At 40.8% G+C, this 20009-nt stretch overlaps 1 protein-coding gene across 1 annotated transcript; it reads right to left on the bottom strand.

Moving 5' to 3' along the window:
- Window positions 1–3428: 3428 nt before the first annotated feature.
- On the bottom strand, window positions 3429–10443 carry LOC104603100 (protein trichome birefringence-like 19). The gene is made up of 2 exons (XM_010267048.3): window positions 9876–10443; window positions 3429–5344 (listed from the first exon to the last, which is right to left on the bottom strand). Exons 1-2 carry the CDS (start codon window positions 10365–10367, stop codon window positions 4559–4561), a joined length of 1278 nt encoding a protein of 425 aa, XP_010265350.1. The 5' UTR covers window positions 10368–10443; the 3' UTR covers window positions 3429–4558.
- Window positions 10444–20009: the final 9566 nt, after the last annotated feature.

Here is a 20009-nt window from a genome sequence, read left to right as displayed (position 1 = left end):
TTTGTCACATGTCTCTATTTGTGGAGAAAAGTTTCTGCTAAATCTGCAAAACAGCTGTGCAAATAGTAGGATCTATATATTCATTCAAAAATAAAATGAAAAAATAAAAAACAAAACAAATGGTGAGTCCAAATTCTTGCAGCATGGACAAATGGCAAGTAAATAGGTGGGGGTGGGTTGTCCTGATCCATCTGCAGTCCCTGTCCCCCTACTCCCAAAACACTCCCTGTAAAGTGTCAAATACGAGACATGTATGTAGCTGTTGGTTGATGCAACCAAAAAAGTATGGAGAGTGAAGTGACCAAAAGACGAGGATAGGTGGGTACCGGTATCGCTGCTTACTTTTCTATTCTAAAATTTCTAATCCAAAGGATGCCGCAAAGCATTTTCCAGTACCGATGAATATAGTCTTGGAGTGGTTGTGTATTGTCTATAAAAGTTTCATAGATCTCTAGAAATGCTGATTCGGCCATTGGTTGTTTAGTTTAGCCAGAGCTGAGCTGGGTCAGGTTCTTGAGGCTCGTAGTAACTGGTATCAAGAGCATTTTGGATGAATGCTTTGCTGTGTCTGTGTGTAGAAGGTGGTGCTTAAATATTCAATATTCCCAATTCCTCAGAGAAGCCAATTCGGGTGCTGAATTCTGATTGGCATTGGCTGGCTAATGCAGGTCATGGGTTGGGGGGAGCTCTAATGGGGTTTTGTTCTTAGATAATTCTTTTGTTTTTCTCTTTGTTTGTTTGTGTGATTGTTGGGGGAGGTTTATCCCCCACAATCATTCATCAGAAGTGTCAATGGACAAGTTTTGGGTTGGATCCGTCCAAATAAAAATCCAAATTCGTAGGCAAATTCTAGGGATTCCTAGTTGGGAAATGTGAGAAACAATAGAAGCCATACATGCTTGATTGTTGAAAGGACAAACAGAAAACATCAGGAAATTAAACAAAGAGATGCCTGGGAAATGTGAAAACTGAAAAAGAAGATGCCCTCATCCTCAAAAGTGTTATGAGAAATGCTTTTCTGATGAAGGGAGTTTCTGAAAAGAGAAGATGCCCAGATAGCGTGCTTTGGAAATGGGCAAATGGGATGAAGGTAGATTGAACTCTCTGTCATTTTCTACCCTTTTCTTTGGCTTTCGCATATATTTCTGGTCCCTCCAACCCCAACTGGAACTCAGGAACTGGCAACTACTAACTACTGGATATCATGTAATGTAATATTGGTGCTACTTACTGAGGCCTAGACCAGTCTCCAAATATTTTGGAACAACTCTCCGGCATCTACCTCAAGACAATGTTGTGTCATTTTATAGCCTTTTCTTTATCTGGGAATCTTTTAAACGGATTGAGTTTGCCTCTGTTAGCTTCAGAATTCAGATTATTCCCCTCCATCTCCGTGCATGTCTCAGACTCTAATTGCTTTTCCTCCTATTTATTCTCTTTCTCTTTCTCCTCAGTCTCTCAGCCTCAGTTTGGAATGAGTACAAATACTACAAATATGCTGGTTTTCCAACTAACCTTTATAAAGCTCTTAAGGTTAGCTTTCCGTGTCAATACCTTTAAAAAGTGTGGTAATGTCTCCATGTCAATACCCTTATAAAGCTTATAAGGTTAGTTTTCCAACTAGTCCAACTTTCCCATGATAACATTGAATTAGACAAGATAACAGAGAAGTGGATTTTTTGAAAACCATACTAGAAGAGGTATTTTTATGCTTCGTTCGCTTTTCGGTATGTTATTTATCCGGATAAATGCACTTAACCTGATAAGTGCATTTACCCATGTTATTTTACTTCCCATGTAAATAAGGCAATGCCAATCTTAGCCATAAAAATTCCATTATTAAAAGGGGCATTTTTGTCCCATCCAAGTATTGGCAACTTTCCCCTAGATGGGAAAGTTAAATTACCCACCTAGGAGATAGATATCACTTATCCAGGAAAATAAACTTTTACCAGTCCCCACATAAATCTAAAAAATGAATATGGATTTCTTGGTCAATGAGAATCAAAATCCCATTGACCAACCAACTTTCTCCCATCTCAAAATCCAAAAATAGAATGCCCCTTAATGTAACTTATGGTTCAATGTAAAAAAGAATTACCAAAGGGTCGAGGCTGATTTCTTTTAAAACTGTTAATCTAAACCATCCAACCCCACTTTGCGACTTTGAGTCTCTTCACCTCTTTTTGACTTTGGGTCAAGTGGTTTGATCATCTGGCTTGAAAGGATAGTCCATTGTAATTTAAAACATAAAAATAAAAAAATTAATTAAAATTAAAATTAGCCAAAACCAATGTTCAGGTCAAATGAGTGGACAGTTCAACTTCCCGGTTCAATGAATCACTGACCAAATCAACGGTTTTTTAACAAACGGTTCAAAGTGAAATAAAACCAATTGCCAACCTGAGCAATTTCCGGGCCAAACAATCCAACCGTTTGGGTCAACAGTGATTAGAAAACCATGACCTGAACTATATAAATCCTTATATAGTCACTAAATCCAAATTCAACAACTAAGAGCTAAGAAAAATATTATACGAGTCCAATTTAGCTTTCAGATAACAAGGACAATCGGGACTACCTCCCCCCCCCCCAAAAAAAAAAAAATTGAATTTTTTGGAATACATCCATCCAATTACTTACTCAAAACAAAACTCGCACCTCAAGGTACAAAACAAACAAACGCCACGTTTCTTTCTAGCTTCGGCTCCACTTTCGTCTCTGTTGTGAGCAGAGGGACAACTAAGATAAACCATTAACCTTAACCAGGCAGATGCCAGATGGTGGTTTTATCCTCTCTTTAGTGCCTGAATGAACGGTTGTTTGGGCCTTTACTTCAACTGTATGGATTGCGCATTGATCTTGGGCCTCTTTGAGTTCAACTGATGGCCCAGGCGTGGCTCATTACACTCTCGACAGTACACAGGACGCAGTGCAACTTGGGCCGTTGGGCGTGCTCAGGTTAGGGATGGACCTGGCCCGAAAGATCAGGCCCAATGCAGTGTAAATTCCTCAAATTGGGAATCCCATTTGCACATCAGGTCCATCACAACATTGGATCCTGTGGGCTGTGGCAACTGCAGGAATTCCTTTTGTCCTTTTTCAAGGTTTGCATTTATTTGGAGTCGTTTGTGTGTGTGTGTGTGTTTAGCACACATACTGTACATGGTCCTTGTATCAGTATGGTCTAGGAATTAGCATGATTAAAGACTGAGACATTCTGCTTTTGCTTTTGTCTCTCTTAAGTTTTATATGAATATGAGATTAGAAAGCAGAGGGACTTATCTCTGCCCATACAGTTCTACGCCTACTCAAGGAAATGTTTGATTCTCAAAGCTGTTTATCCTCATTTGCTATTTAAAAGTTGAAACATAATAAGCTATGTTTGGAGTCAAACTGCAGAACTGGAAACAAATTCCACAAATTCCAGAATTGCAACCAGGGGTATTTTGGGATGACTAATTCCCCCAAGGATTTCAAACACGTCCAAGTTAGGGAAGCTTAAACAGAAATCCTCCTTAGTTTAAATTCTACCGATTTTGAATTCCCAACACAATACAATGGGAAATAAGAATTGAGACAAAACAACGGTAAGATCCCAAGGTTTTCTACTTAACCTTGCAAGTGTGGGTCAACAAATTTGGCAAAGAAGCTCCTATTAAAAATTTGACATATTGCCGGCCTAAACTGGCTATTGGCCTCTTTCAGATGCTGTTGTGACAAAGCAAGAGAGAGAGAGAGAGAGAGCAGCAGCAAATACTCATTGATGTGAAGTGAGAGAGCAGCAAATACTCATTGATGTGAAGTCATCCATCACATAAGCTCTTATCTGTGCTGTTGAGAAAAGCCCTATTTTTTTGCCAGGAAGTTTAAACAACTAAAATTTGGCTATTAGATTCCTTGGACCATACTATGCTAAGAAACTCAGATAGAAGAACCATGCTGGCCTGTGAGCAGAGTACGACCTAATGGGTGTTGAATGCCTTGGCTTTTCCCTTGAGGTTGGCATAGCTTTATGTCAAAGCTCTGATGTCTTGTTTAGAAGAGGTTCCCTAGCTGTTCTCTATACATGGCTCCTTAGTGGAGAAGTTTGACAACATTTTCTGTATCCTTGCAATTTCACTCCATAAGCTAGGGGGTCTTGAGTCGTCTGACTGTCGACACTTGATCAAAGAGGTGAGTTTTCCAATCCTTGTGGAAATATGTAGAATTGCAAATTCTGCCTAATTTTCTATCATTTTCTTTGTCAACACATCTTTTCTCTGATGGTAGCACATCTCATTGAATTTTAAACAGTAAGCTTTTAAAGACAGAGTCCCAATTCTCTGCAAGGAAGAAGGGGTACCAAATCCCATTGATTGTGCTACATCTTCACTGCCCAAAGACTTTAGCTTAGTGCAAACAAGTGTCAAATTTACAGGCATCTGACATGAATATTTGTGGGGAGTGTCCATTTTAATGTCTTCAAGATTTGATGGACGAGGAAATGGTGAGATTAATTATATTGAACCAAACAATATTTGAAGAATTTAACTGATGCTCATCTATCATCACATCTTTACAATCTTTCTTCAAAGGATCTCTCACCATCTGTCTTCAACATCTGTAGCAAGAACTCATTCCATGTATCAATAGGTCCTGGTAAGCACCAGTGGACACAGTCATGAACTATTCTGTTTTCTTGTGGAAAATGCCCATAAGGACCAGGGTGCCCATCTGGTCTCAGCAATGTAGCCTGAGTGGTATCTAACAATCTAAGCTTCAAGCCTCGCTTCCTTGCTTTCCTTTCTGCAGCCCTATATTCCTCCATCTGGGTCAAATAGAACTCCAAATCAAACTCTTTTAGCCTCTTTTCACTGCTTTTGAAAGGTTTTGTCCTGGGACAGGTTCCTCCAGTTTTCCATGTCCCATCTTCGAAGTGACCAGTAGAAAATGTCCTAAGAAATACTACTCCTTTGAATTCCTTCCGCTTACTAATGGCTTTGAAAGCAGTCCTAAACGCCCTTCTGTAGCCATAGTACATGGTAAGGTCTTTCATTTTCTTGTCAAAGCAGATATGGCACCCTACAACCTTGCCATGTTCATAGAACAGAAGTGGCCGCCAGAACCACTGCCCAGCTGAGATGATCACATAGTCAAATTTGTCAATCTTGGTTATCCAGGCCTCATCTGGTTCATCTACATACAGGTGCATGAGACCAGTTGTCTCTTTTGGCCAGGTGTCCTTGGCTTTTACTAGTTGTGGAGACCAGAAGGTAGCAATGGTGAAGTTGTAATCAGTGAAGAGCCAGCGTTTGAATTTTCCATCCCACGAATTTTCAGAAACATCCACAGGCTCACCCACCTGAAAGCATAAAGAGTTAGCATGAGATCCTGAACCTAAGACAAACTTCCAAAAACAGGCATTCCATTGTTGCTCAAACAGCCATGTATGTATGACAGCGCACAAATTTGCATTGTCTCAGTAAATACAGATAAAGAAGCTTTTGATTGGATTGCATGAATCATTTGTTCAACAGGTGTAATGATGGTACAACTGATCAAGCCTGGAACACACATTGATGGTGTCATTAAGAATAAACATAATGCTTTCGATTAGGAAGACTACTAATTAATCAAAGTAACGGGCCTATTAAGGAGTGTACTTGAGGCTCAGTTTGGAAGGAGTATAAATGCAATTATGTAGTGTGCAAAACCTTATATTTTGTATTATTTTACTTGTATTTGTATATACAAATTTGCATTTGTATTCCTTCCAAATTGAGCCTGAATAGAAAATCTTGAGTTTTATGGACTTCAGCACAAACTTTGAAAACATGAAAACATGGACTTCAGCTCATTAATGGCGTTCAGTTTCTGGGTAGTTAGTGTATGCAATTCTCAACGAATAACCTTTTATCTGCATGTTCAATAATGGAAAAAACACTCAGGCCTTGTTAACTTTTCGGTAAGTTATTTATCTAGATAAATGTAAGTGCATTTATTCATATAATGACCATTTTACCCATAAAAGTCTATTATTAAAAGAATCATTTTTGTATCATTTAAGTGTTGACAACTTTTCTCCTATATGGAAAAGTTAATTATCCATTTAGGAGATGGGGTAAGTGATACTCCGAAGTAAAGTTTCTCTGGTCCTTGCATAAATTTGTAAAAAGAATATGAGTTTCTTGATCAATGGGGACCAAAACCCCATTGACCGACTTTCCCCCCTCTCAAAATCCAAACAAAGAACGTCCCCTTAGTGAAGAACAAAACAACTGATGATGCGCAATCCGGCCGGTCTTAGCTGTCAGCGATCTTGCCTCTGAACCGAGTAACAAAGAACCTGAAACGGAGGAGGAAGCTCCGGGGAGGTCCCGGTGCAAAGGCTCCGAAGCTTAAGTTAGAATCCTTCAAAGGCAAGATAAACCAGATAATGCAAAGTTTGCATACCTCCTCTTTGGGGGTGGAGAGCCTTTTATAACCACCTCGCGCACTCACTCCTAGACTCCTGTCAGATCAGGAATGAGTATTTCCGTGCTTCTGCCAATTCAGGCATCATCGCCTCTGCTGGGACAGAACCGTCACTGCTCCTTTTGTCGGAGCCGTCTCTGTAACTGGAGGCAGTGGTGACAAGTGACGGTGGCAGGTGGCCGTTGGAAATGCGGCCGTCAAGCGTCAGATCCCAAGTCAGTCAGGTGCGCCGCCCTTGGATACGGACTCCTTCGGTGTCAGGTACGGCGTGGTTCGTCCAGTTCAATGCTCCAGAAGCAAAGTGCCTGGAGCGGTGCGTGAGGCAAAGTCTCGAGTTCGGATAAGGGGAGGCCCCGAACTGTCATAAGGCGGGCCAGTTCGGGTCCCTGCTTTGTGTGACTCGGGGTCAAAAGGGGAGAGTTCGGGCTCCTCGCAGGGAGTCCAATCACTAAGTAGGGAGTTCGGGCCTCTTGCTAGGGAGTTTGAACTCTAAGTAGGGAGCTCGGGCCTCTTGTTAGGGAGTTCGAGCTCTAAGTAGGGAGCTCGGGCCTCTTGCTAGGGAGTTCGAGCTCTAAGTAGGGAGCTCGGGCCTCTTGCTAGGGAGTTTGAGCTCTAAGTAGGGAGCTCGGGCACTAAGTAGTGAGCTTGGGCCTGCTACTAGGGAGTTCGAGCTCTTAGTAGGGAGCTCGGGCACTAAGTAGGGAGCTCGGGCCTCTTGCTAGGGAGTTCGAGCTCTAAGCAGGAAGCTCGGGCCTGCTGGTCCCTTCCCTTTGGCGTTTGTACCCTCGGTATGCTGTCTTGAGTGCCGAGCTGCTTGCCTTTTTTGCCACGTGCAGTGATTTGCGAGGTCGGGCCAAATCTTCCTTCATCAACAACCAATCCAAATAGAAGAGAAGGAAAGACCGCATGCTAATAAAAAGGACTATGCCACAAGCTAATGAGGAGAAGATGTTTAAAAACACATATGGTGGGTGCAGAATCAACTGTGCATATGAGTGGAGGATGAAATCATTTTTTTTTCTTTTTTTTTGATTTAGGGAATCAAATCTTCCTGAACTAAGGCCCTGCTTTTATAGGAAAGCAAAGAGAAGAAAGGGGGGTTGGACATAATTTAGAATTTCCTATAAATCAAGAGAATAAATGGGTGGAGCTCTAGTGAAAGGAAAAAATAGGGTGACGATGTGACAAATTGAGAAACGATAACCAAATAGGGTCTCGAATCTACTACCCACTAATTGTTCCCACATCCCTACACACAGACATAACAACTGCACATTGAGAATATCTCCCTTTTCATTCACAGGGAGATGTTCCCAATACATGGTGGTGGTGTTTCGTGGGTATAGATGTGGAAATTTTATGGGTAATAGATATGGAGTAATTAAATAGAAGACTCCATCGGGTAATGGGAAAAAAGAGAGGCCATCTGACATGACTAATTTTGTTATAATGTGGATAATAAGGTCATGCCCCCCTAATTTTCTAAAAAATTTAGAATGTTAGGATGAAGCAGCTTTAATGTCTTCCGTTTGGGGAGTTCACATCTGTGCCCCACAACACATCCCCACAGTGTATTGGGAACATCTTCTGATGATAGTACCAGAACCGATGATGTTATCATCGGGAAATGTTACCAATACACGACGGGAATGTGCTAACTATGGGACATTGTGGGGTGCAGATCTGATCTCCCGTTTGGGAGTCCTATCAACAATGATAGCACCAGAGACCATGATTGCCACGTGGCCTTTCTTAAAAATAATAAAAAAAGGACAAAAGAACCTAGATGTCTATAGCAACGTTTTTGAACCGTCGTTGAATCGGATGGTTGGACCGTTCGGCCCAAGAACCGTCCAAACAACCGGTTCTGTTTTATTCAAAACCTAGAATCTGGTCAACAAACCGTTGAAAAAACCAACAAACCGTTGACCCGAGCGGTCGAACCATCGACCCGTTCAACGGTTTTAACAATTTTTTTATTTTTTTAATTATTTTTTAATTTTTTAATTTTACTATCAGAATGGGTCATTCGTTCGAACTGGACAGTCGGACCGTTGACCTAGAAACCGATGCCTATAACGGTTCCGTTTTTTAAAACGTTGGTCTATAGTCCCATGACTTTAATTTGCACCAAGTCACAAATTGTAATTTCAAGGTCTTTAATTCAAAACCAAGTGACTCGTTGCGTGGGAATCGGAATTCAGTCCTGTACTCACACCTTTCTCACAACAGTTGTAGTCCTGTAGTGGAAACATGAATGAAAAACATAATTATAGAGAAGTTTTAAGATTTAAATAAATGATTGTAAGCGTTGTAAGGAGGGTGTGAGAACTGAATCCGATCTCGTTGACTGATTGCTTTAGTCAACCCAAGCTATGGCATGAAAATGGGACAATGGTGTGATCTCGCAGGAAAATTTTGGCCGTCTACGTTCACGGTGCTTTCTTTGTGCAACACGTTCACGGCGCTTTCTAGCGTGCGTGTCAAATGGAGAAAGAGAGAGAGAGAGCATGTGGACAGGACAGGCTGTCGAACGTGGACAGCCAAAGTTATCAGGCCTGCACATGCTATCACTAGGACCGTGGCACAGCCTACGGACAGGATCAGCGTAACAAATTGGAAAATGTCAACCAACGGGACCACGTAGAAAGAACCAGACATACGCATGCTGATCCCTAGGTGATCCTTTTCTTTTCTTTCAATAAAATAAAAAATATATATTTACAATAAAAGATAATTAAAAGAATTAATAGATGGATATAAAACATAAATTATTGTAGCGTACGCTGTAACGCAACTTACGTGAGGTATACAAATCCAAGGGTTGGTATATATAATGGTATTACTTCAGCTGTTCAGCATGGATGATTGGATTCTATTTCTCATTCTTTTTTTTTTTTTCTTGTTATTAGTTAGATGCTATATATTTGGGATTAGTTCTCACAACATTAAAAATGTTTTAGCAGCACAGCATGACATGGTGGACTTGATATTAATTTTGATTAATTCTTCTCGACGGTTTCCATTTACGTATCTACTTGTTTCATTCGGAGCTACAGATGTCGAAGTTGGTCCCGGCCGACTCGTTTTGTGGTATTGGCTTGGACTCTATCAAGTATCAACTATGATCACCGGCCTCCTGTCCTGTGATCCATCGTTGTTCGTTAGGCTGCTTTAATTTTATATATTAGGCCATGACTGAGTCTGGCTTAATTAGCTTCTAATTCTATATATCCAAACAAGCTGATGAATTCACAGGACACAGCTCGTTATTTGCATGTAAACAACCATGGTCAACAACTTTTAATGAATGGAAAACTATCAAGATCCAAAGAAAAGATTATATTGGTCCTCTGGGCCATCAGAAACCCAATAACCATTAATCCTAAATATGCTACTGAGAAACACGGAGTACTTACAGTGGTAGAAAGCATGCAGAGCAAGGATTGCATTTGGTTTCTTGCCACAGAGTCCCCAACAAAGGCCATGGACTTCCCTCTGACAATGTCCAAGAACTGCCGGGCGTCGAAGCGAGGTAGCTCGCAGTCGCCGGGCTTCCATCTCCAGTACAAGTAGCCGGTATCGGGTCTCCCATGGAGCATGCAGTTTTGTTGGTCATGTATATGTTTGCAAGTCATATTGGTGTAATAAGGTCCCTGGGTTTGAGGGATCCATTCTCCACTGGATATATCACACTTCTTCCTAATTAACCTAAGCGGTTTTGATTCATATGCAACTTTCCTGTGACTGTGAGAAGGGTAAGAGGAGGAGGAGGAAGCAGGAGTCTGATATACACAGAGAGGGATGAGAGTGAAACAAATGAAGGTTAGGGTGAGGACTAGAAGGAGAAATCTTAGGATATTATGGGGGATGGTCTTCCCCTGTGGAAGATCAGCTACGTTAATCTTCATTGAAGAAGAAAACCAAGAACGGAGACACCTACCTTGTGTGCATGTGCTTATATAGAGACTTATAATCACAAGGAGCTTCTGTTTCTGTTATCATGTTTCTTCTTTCTTTCTTTTTTTCTTTTTTCTATGGATGTTGAACGTGTTATGAAAGTAATCTTCATTTTTTCTTTTTGAAATTTTAAGTATGAAAAAGACCGTTGAAGGCTTGAAGCTAAGCCGCCCTTGGTTTCAATATTTTGAGATAAGGACACGTTTGGCGTAGAATTAGGCTATCTCTCTCTTCCTTTTCTTTTATTGATAATAAAATGGAATATTTTTGTGTAATATGAATCTGATGGGTTTCAATGTTTCAACGTGGGCATTTAGGTAATTGAATTAGTGAACAGTGAGATGGTGGATCCATTGGAAGTTAATTGGTAAATAAGAGCCCCTGTTATTTGAAAATTAAAAAAAGAAAAATTCATTGGATTCATTCATGTTCAAAAAATCGGGTGGTCTAAGTCAGCACTCAGCAGCCAGCAGCCAGCCAGGGAAGAAGACAAAAAGTTAAAAGTCGGAAGGAAGCGAGTGAGGCGTTTGGGTCGTCAAACTCTGAGGCGTTAAATAAAAAAACTTCTGATTCGAATATCTTCCTGTGAGTTGTGACCTGACTTTCGCTCCTATTTTAAAAGAGGAAACGCTCCCATTCTCGGCGGATGTTAAAAGTAAAACCATCGATGTCATCAAAATCTACAGAACTTTTCAGAAATTAAGAAGCGTGACCCTATCATCCACCGTTTTCCTCTTTTACATGGTAATAAATTATAAAGACCCCCTAGGAGTCAATGACAAATAGACCTAAATTTTCATTTACAACAGAGTCCCTTTAAACTTTCACGTTTTAACAAATACCCCTGAACTTTTATTTGCAACAAAGACCTAATCTTTCACTTTGTGACAAATAAATACCCCTTGACTGTTAAATTACCAAAATGTGTACATCAACTTTCCTTATTTTCTTTTCCTTACCCTTTTCTCTTAAACTCTAATTGACCAAAAATACCTCCATTTTTTTTTCCTAAAGAAATAAACTAAAATAACAAGAATCATTTCATTGGCATAGAATTTTTTTTTTTTTTTAAATTCTTGATTCATTTCACTGTCCTGAATGTCTCTCTTCATCTTAAAATATAAAAACTATCCACTCCTTTCTAATAAATCAAAAAAAAAAAAACAAACAAAATCATAAATTTATATCTATAAGAAAGAAACCTCTACAATTTTATTTGAATACTGTATCCAGCCAAAAATCTGCGCAAAGATACATTGGAGAAAATGAGAGGACTTCAATGTTATATTTAGAAAATCAATTGAATCATAAGTCATCTAAATAAATAAGAAAAGTGTAGTTTAGGTATTTGAAAAATTGTAAACAGGTGAATGAGATCAACTTTTTCTGAGTTACTTGACAAAACTCTTAATAAAGGAGGTATTTGTCACAAATTGAAAGTTCAAAGGGGTTTTATTGCAAATAAAAGTTTAGGATGTATTTGTCACTAATCCTCTAGCACAGCGGGTCATTGTAATTTACCCTTTATAGTAAAAGCAAAAGTGTTTTTCAGGTTTTACATTCACAAATATATATATATTTTTTTACTTTTTAAGCAAAATTTACATCAATTGTATCACACAACAAAAGATATGAATTAATAATAAAATGATATTTCACAGTTGATATCAAGGTTTTTAAAATCGGATTGGACAGGGAATTGTTCTGGGACCGGTTTTCGGATTGAGCGGTTCAGCCATCTGGTTCGAACAGATAACCCGTTCTGACAAAAAATAAAAAATGGCCAAAAACATTATCCAGATCGACAGTTTGACACTTTGACCGCCCGGATAAGTGATTTGCTGACCAAATCAACACATTTTTGCAAAAAAAAAAAATGATTTTGGGGTGAAATGGAATTTTTCTGGTCTGATTGTCCGGTCTAGTCCGATTTTGAAAATCATAGTTGATATCTTTGAAGTTATTAAATTTTTGATGTAAAACAATTCACAAGAGTAAATAAGTAGAATATATAATGTATGATTGATTGAAATCTTGATTTAATTCATAGGTAACGTGGCGTTTTAGGAGATTTCAATCGAGCATGGGCCCTATTAGTTAGCACTAGAGTTTTGTTCTGATTAGGGGGTGGCAATTGTTAAGTGTGAACGTGGGAAACAAAGAAAGAGACAACGCAAGTTTAGAACACGTGCATGGCCCACATGCCAACTGGGAGGTGGTGGAACTCTTGCAATTGGAATGAGAGAGAGAGATGACTTCATGTGTCATCTCCACTTACATTGGGGGGGGGGGGGGGGTTCATACTTGCTTAGTTTCCATGACAAGTAGATACTAAGAAACTGAATGCTTTGATTCAAGTATGCTATAATTTTAGAGTTTAATTAATTATTATTGTTTTGTAAGATGGTAGTATCGAATATCGATCTAGCTTAGCGCTCAAGTCTGAAGAGGTGGGTGGTACTGGGCTTTCGAAGCAGATGTGGCTTTCACTCAATTAGGTGCAATTGATGAGCTGTGATATGGATGGATTGAATATATCCACACTGATGGCTGATTGAGAAATGCTAATAAAATATTCTCTACTCAGTAGGGTGATATTGATTTGGTTGGCCGAGTCTATTAATAATTATAAAATGTCATGTTATTGGAATAAGAATGAGCCCAAGTGTATGACATGGAACCACAAGAACCGCATCACTCTCTCTCTCTCCTCTTATTTATATCTCTAGCTAATTCTCTGTTCGGCCATGGCGTCGGCCTGAGTCTATTTGCAGTGCCAACTCTTGCTTCTGTCTCCACAACTCCACAACTAATCGCTGTACAGAGTTCATACTTACTGGTGGGTTTTGTCTATTAATATTATTACTCAATTCTCAAGACGTCATCGCATTAATCTAATATCCTTGTGGCTGTGGGACGATGATAACTTCATCTTCCCATTAAAAGAACCAATTATTATGATTTATGAAGAACCCACTTGATACACGTATTTAATTAGGCCTATGAAGCCAAAGTTTTTAGTTGGGAACACGCTGGTTTAATTTCTCGAATTAATATTATTGGCAAAGAGAGAATTAATGGTGAAACTTAGAAGTGCCAATTCTGAACTTGTAATTAATTAGAGTAATGGGTTTTTCAGTTTGCTCAGGAAAGAACAAGAACATATAGAAACGGGTTTCAATTTCTCTTCACCGATTGAAAGCTAATCTGTGAGCCTGTGCAGAACAATTCCTCTTCCTCGTTGCAAAAATTAATATTTGAGGGATCTATGTCTCGACTCAACTACCGAATAGGGAGTGAGAGTATTCTTGTGTTGAGGAGTGACATTAATTGAAAACCAAATGAGATTTTAAAAGAGTTGTGGAGTTGACTTGGATGAAAAATTCTATTTCAGTGATGCTTGGCTAGTTATGAGAAGCTTCAAGATTAAAAAGGAGATTGACTATGATGAGATAGTCCCCTTCTCAAAAAAGCTAAAAATAAAAATAATTCCACTTGTTTGGTACTATGTCCAGTTACAAATTTGGATCTAAGTGGTCAACACTGAGATCATTCGATCTATTTAAATACATATACTTTATAATTAATTATATGGAATAGATTTACAAGTCTGAAGTAAGACATGAATTATATATAAATCATAATTAGGTTTGTACATCCACGAAATTGTGTATGCTTAGAACAACCAAGATCTATCATCCTATTCATATTACAAACTCAATTAGATTCAGTTAAAACAGCCATCAATTCATCATTACAAACACAAAAAATGCATGTTCCTTCTAGGATGAACATGCTATATAGAGGGAAAAATGGGTCAGCCTCCAAGTCGGTTTTTAAAATATTGGAGTAAAATTTAAATTGGGGAAAATTTTATTTTAACTTTTATTAACTTCTGGGGTATAAGTTTATTATTTTTTATTTTTTTTCTGATATCATACTCAGTCAATGGGCTTGTGAAAGCTGAGCTAAGTAGGGAGCCCAACCCAAATTACCAAAATTTGAAGCCAAAACAATGTATTATGCTTGCAATGAGGTAAACACACACCGGATATTCCACCTATACACATGACATGAAAACAATAATTTGTTACTTGTTAGGGATGATGAGAGAAATTTCACTACAATCAACAAAACAACTCATGCTCTGCAATCTGCAATCCCCATGCTGGCTGTGACTGTGAGCCTGGGATTTCTCTTATTTGGGCTTGGGCTGGAACTGGATATATCGAAGTGAACAAAATTCTGCCACCCATTTACAGAATGGGGTTGAAAATGGAGGCCCAAATGGCCCAACTTAGAAAATCTTAACAGTAACAGTTCTGGCCCAATATGTATTGGGAGTTGGCATTGGCACCCCAGGCCCAGCTGAAGTATTGATACGGCAAACTACGTTCATAGAGTAGTAGTAGACTAGTAGTGTATATATATGTATATATATCAATACATCATATCAACTAAGATATTTTTAAGTTGGAATGGGCCATCCATTCGAAACGGATGCTTGAACCATCAACCTAGAAACCAATGACCAGAACAAATCCGATCAAATGGAGAGAGCGTTAAATTCTCTCTTTTATATATAGGTATATGGATTAGAGATTGAAAACAGAACAAAAGAACAAGACCTAGAAGTCCAATCCAATCATATAAATAAGATGGACCATTAACTCTAGACTGGTCCTATTCAATATGTCTTATTGATCGGTCCAATCCATTCAAATTAATTTTGATATATATATACATATCTTATTGATGACTAAATATCTTAGTTGGTATGATGTAAGAGTTGCTCTTAATTATCAATGCCACAAGTTGTATGTCTTTATTAGTTTTTCAGTACATGAACATGGGGAATGGATATCTCATCCTGCTACAGAGCACACAAATCAGTTCATATATCTATATGCGATATCAAGTGAAAAACAGTTTCCTATTAATTACTTTTATTGTTAACAGAGTGGCCATCTAACAATTTGGTTGTAATGCTCATGGAACAACGACGACGTACCATCCATTCAATGATCAAAAGAAACCAAATAGGGTTTTAACTTTTAACTTCGAACCAGTTCTCAGCCAAAACCCATTGATCTGTTAATGACAACCAAATCAAACAATAATTTGCAAATGCTAGATAAAAATTTTGTAACAGATTTAGCTTTGCGTTTGAGACTAGTTTCCATTCAAGTACATTCATGCAAGCACTGACGCTACTCTTGAAGATTTGTGAATTTATATGAAATAAATTAAAGAATTATTGTTCAATAAACTTAATTAGAACTTCGAAGAAATGCATTGAAAACTAAAGACGACGTTACGTTAAAAAGATGATGGAGTATTTACCCTGGATAAGAGACATATCAAGGACTGCATCTGGTTTCTGGCCACAGAGTCTCCCACGAAGGCCAAGGACTTGCCTGTGACAAGTTGAAGGAACTGATCCGGGTTGAAGATGAGTAGATCACAGTCATTTTGTGTTGGATCGTTAGAGATTCAATTTAATGGGGTTTGATTGATTAATTATATGAAAAACACATGCATACATGTCTAGAAAAATAGTTTCTTTTTTTATTAAAACCATTTTTTAACTTGTCCCATATTGGAAAATTACAAGATTTGTTTTGAATTTTTAAATAGTAGCTTATTTACATTCTTTAAATAAAGAGGAGAGTATGGAGGCTTACTGCCGTGCAATGCACGCACATGCGAAGGGCAACTTTGACTTTCGGTGCGAGGTTGACCGTTAATGTTTCAATAGCCATGATTCAGTTAGGTGTGATCAAGAGGCACCATTCAAAGTTGTTGGGTGTGGGTCCAGCCCATATAAGGGGCCCACCCACTTTTATTTGCTCCCAAAAGGAGTCGCATAGTGGAAGCCAAAAAAAAAGGCTTCCATCTCTTTTTTTTTTTTTGATTTGGGCATCATGTTTCGTAACCACCGAACTAAGGAAAAACAAGGGTTTCTGGGTTTTTTTTGAGTTTGTGAAGAAGAGAGTTGAATTTTCTGCTCCATTCAAGGCCAAGCTCGGAGGTGCTTCAAGCCCATTCTTGATGATATTAAGTGCTAGAGTTAAGAATCCGACTCCAGTTCAAATTTGGTGATCCTTCCTTTCTCTACTTCTCAGTACAGATTTACAGCAACTTGGTGAGGTCTAAACCTTTGTGTAGTACCCATCTTGCATTTGGTGATGTTAATGTTGTTCTTGTGAGCCAATGATTGTTTCCTTGATGTTTGTAAGCTTCTAGTTGCAACTAGAGAAGACTATTGTACCCATTAGTTTCTAATTAGCGGAAGACTTTTACGGACCATAGGTCCCGTGGTTTTTCCTTGGTTTTGGGGTTTTCCACGTAAAATTCTGGTGTGCTATTGTGTGGTGACTAATATATATATATATATCTGTTACTTGGCTGAATTATTTACTTGTTATCATTGTTGTTGGCATATATTTTTCATACACAAACTTAGGGGAAAAGTTCTTGCTGTCATGTGATTGGTTTTACATTCAATTTCAGCTACTGTAGTGTATCTTCCCAACAAAAGTTAACAGTCATTAACTGTTAACTACCTTTATTGTGACGGCATGAATCGAGAAATTGCAGACACAAGTTTTGAAAATCAATTTTGTCTCTTACAATTTGCTACTATCTCACAAAAGGTTTCTTCGGAGACTGTTCAACTTTGCTAGTTTCAGATTCTCAACTAAAGCTCTATTGTGTCTTGGGAATAGATTTGTTTATAACCCAACAGCAAACTTAGTGGAATTGAGTGGGGGCAAATAATGCTCTAAAGACAAAGTCTTCAGATGCGCCTCAGAGCTTCTCCTCCAAGTTTCAGTGACCTCAATTCCCAACATTTGGTTTCCACCTCCATTTCATAAACCTAGCACTAGGAGTTTCGTACTTCATGCAGTTTTGGAGGTCGTGGATCGCCCAACAAGTCAGATTGGTGTAATAAGGTGCCTCTGGATTTGGAAATCATTCTCCTGTAATCAGCCTCCACAAGACTGCTCCCCACAATGTACCACAACACATCTCGTCGTGCATTAGGAACACCTCCCAATGATAATACCAGGAATGATGATGTCATCATCGGGAGGTGTTCCTAATACACGGTGGGGATGTGCTGTTGGATGGGGGCTGATTTGAACTAAAAAATGTCACATTGTTTGGTTGGTGCTACGCTTTCTTATCCTCCGCAGCGTTAGAGGAGGAAGAAGATGATGATGAATCTGATGGCTGATGAGAAGAACTTGATGATGCACAAACTGGCCGGTCTTAGCTATTGATGATCTTGCCTCTGAAATGAGTAACAGGGACCTGAAACGGGAGGAGAAGAGAAGCTCCGGGGAGAACCCGGCGTAAGGTCTCCGAAGCTCAAGTTAGAATCCTTCAAAGGCAAGAATAACCAGATAGCGCGAAAGTTAGCATACCTCATCCCTGGGGGGGTAGAAGCCCTTTATAACCACCTCGCGCACTCACTTCCAGGCCTCCGTCAAGTCGGGCATGATTACTTCTGAACTCCTGCCAGTTCGGGTGTCATTTCCTCTGGTCGGACAGAACCGCCACTGTTCCTTTTGTCGGAGCCGTCTCTGCAGCTAGTGACGACGGTTGCAGGTGGCGGTGGCAGGAAGCCGTTTGAAATGCGGCTGTCAGGCGTCAGATCCCAAATTAGTCAGGTACGCCGCCCTTGGATAAAGACGTCCTTGGTATCGGGTACGTCTGGCTGGCCTGGTGCTTTGGAAGTGAAGTGTTGGAGGGGCGAGCGAGGTGCCTTGAGTTCGGTTTGGAGTGTTCCGAGCTGCCACGGGTCAGCTCGGGTCAGCTTTGTGAGGCTTGGGGCCCAGTACAGTTCGTGCTCCTTGCAGGGAGCTCGGGTTCTCAGGAGGGAGCTCGCTCTTATCAGGGAGCTCGGGCTCCTAGTAGGGAGCTCGGATTTAGGAAGCTCAGGTTTTAGGGAGCTCGGACCTTTGATAGGGAGCTCGCTCTTAATTAGGGAGCTCGAGCTCCTAGTAGGGAGGTCGGATTTAGGGAGCTTGGGTTCTTTAGGGAGCTCGGGCTCCTAGTACCGAGCTAGGACTTAGGGAGCTCGGGTTTTAGGGAGCTCGGACCTTTAACAGGGAGTTCGCTCTTAACAAGGAGCTCGGACTAAGTACAGCGGTCTGGAGTTCGGGCTCGGTAGTGAGTTTGGACTTGCTTCCGATGTTCGCTTTGGGTGCTCTACTCTCCCGAGCTGCTTGCCTTTGCCACGTGTCGGGCGATCGCGAGGTCGGGCCAAATTTCCCTTCATCAATTGCCCCCCACTCCCTGTGACAACGGTTCCGTCTTGGCGCGGGGAGTTTGCAAGGTAGTGGGAGGGTTTTGGTCCGTGCTGAGCGCGCTTGCTCTAATTTGATTATCAAAAAAGGGCGAGCGTTCGGAAGTCGTGACGGTAGTTGTTCGGGAATTGCGCTGCAGATGCTTTTATTGCGAGGGAACGTGCGCCGTTACCCCGTCAGTTTCGGGAAGACGCGTGCCGACACCTGTCCTCTGACAAGACGTGCGCGACGTTCCGTCAGTCTCTGAAAGACGTGCGCAGATTGGTCTTGGAAGACGTGGGGCTTAGCGCGGCTGTGGGCCGTTGGATTGGCTTCGATCTGGGCCGTCGCTTTCCGTATGCTGTGGATATAAATAGTGCGTGGGGGGGGACCCGTCCTTGCTATTGTTGTATATCTTGAGCTCGCGCCTTAAGTTTCAGCTCGCGTCCCAAGGCTTCTTGCTTGTTCGAGTTCTCGCAGTCTGCTTCAGTCTTCTTCCCGGGTGAGTGTTTTTTGGAATCCCGTTCCGTTTCACGATGTCTGGTTTGGAGGGTTCAGACTGTTCAAGCGGGTCTGATGTGGATTCTACGAACCAGTTTGCGTCCCACGGTAGTTCAAGTGAGCCCGATGTAGGTCCTGAGGAAGGGGTCGGGCCTACCACCCGAGGTGCTTCGGGTAGGTCGGCATCCACCTCCCGCCGTGGCCGGGTTGTAGATTAGTTCGGCCCTTCGACTATGACGCTTGAGGAGCTTCAAACCCTCGTAGACTACTATAATTTGCCCAGTGAGTACGGTTATTTTATCCCTACGGGGAGCTTTCCTTGGGAACACGGTCCTGATGAGATGGTGATTTTCCGGGAACAGCTCGCCGCGGGGCTGCGACTGCCCTTCCACCCTCTTCTTGTCGAGGTCCTAAACCACTTCGGTGTGACGGTTGGCCAGCTTCACCCGAACTCTATTAGGAACTTAGTGGGAACGATCTCTTTATTTTGCGACGAGAACTTCCCTCTGGATCTGGAGATTTTTTCTTCTATCTTAATGTTGAAAAAGCAAGTGGGTCCCCTTCCTGGGCGTAGGCGGGCATACTACCTGTCCCCTCGCCCGGGCTTCAAGCTCTTACACGGACACCCCAATAAGGTCCCGGCGTGGAAGCGGGACTATTTCAGGGTGCGAAGTGCGATGGGGTGGCCGTTTCAGACCGGCTGGGGGGTGGCCGCTCCTGATTCCGGCATCACACTTGATGAGGAGACGGCAAAGGGCCTCCGGCAATGGGCGCGGCTTGGGCTGGATTGCCAGTGGT

This window comes from Nelumbo nucifera, chromosome 4, assembly GCF_055504915.1.
Source record: "Nelumbo nucifera cultivar China Antique chromosome 4, China Antique-T2T, whole genome shotgun sequence".
NCBI lineage: Eukaryota > Viridiplantae > Streptophyta > Magnoliopsida > Proteales > Nelumbonaceae > Nelumbo > Nelumbo nucifera.
The sequence above is the reverse complement of the archived record's forward strand: the minus strand, read 5'-3'. Positions and strand labels throughout refer to the sequence as shown.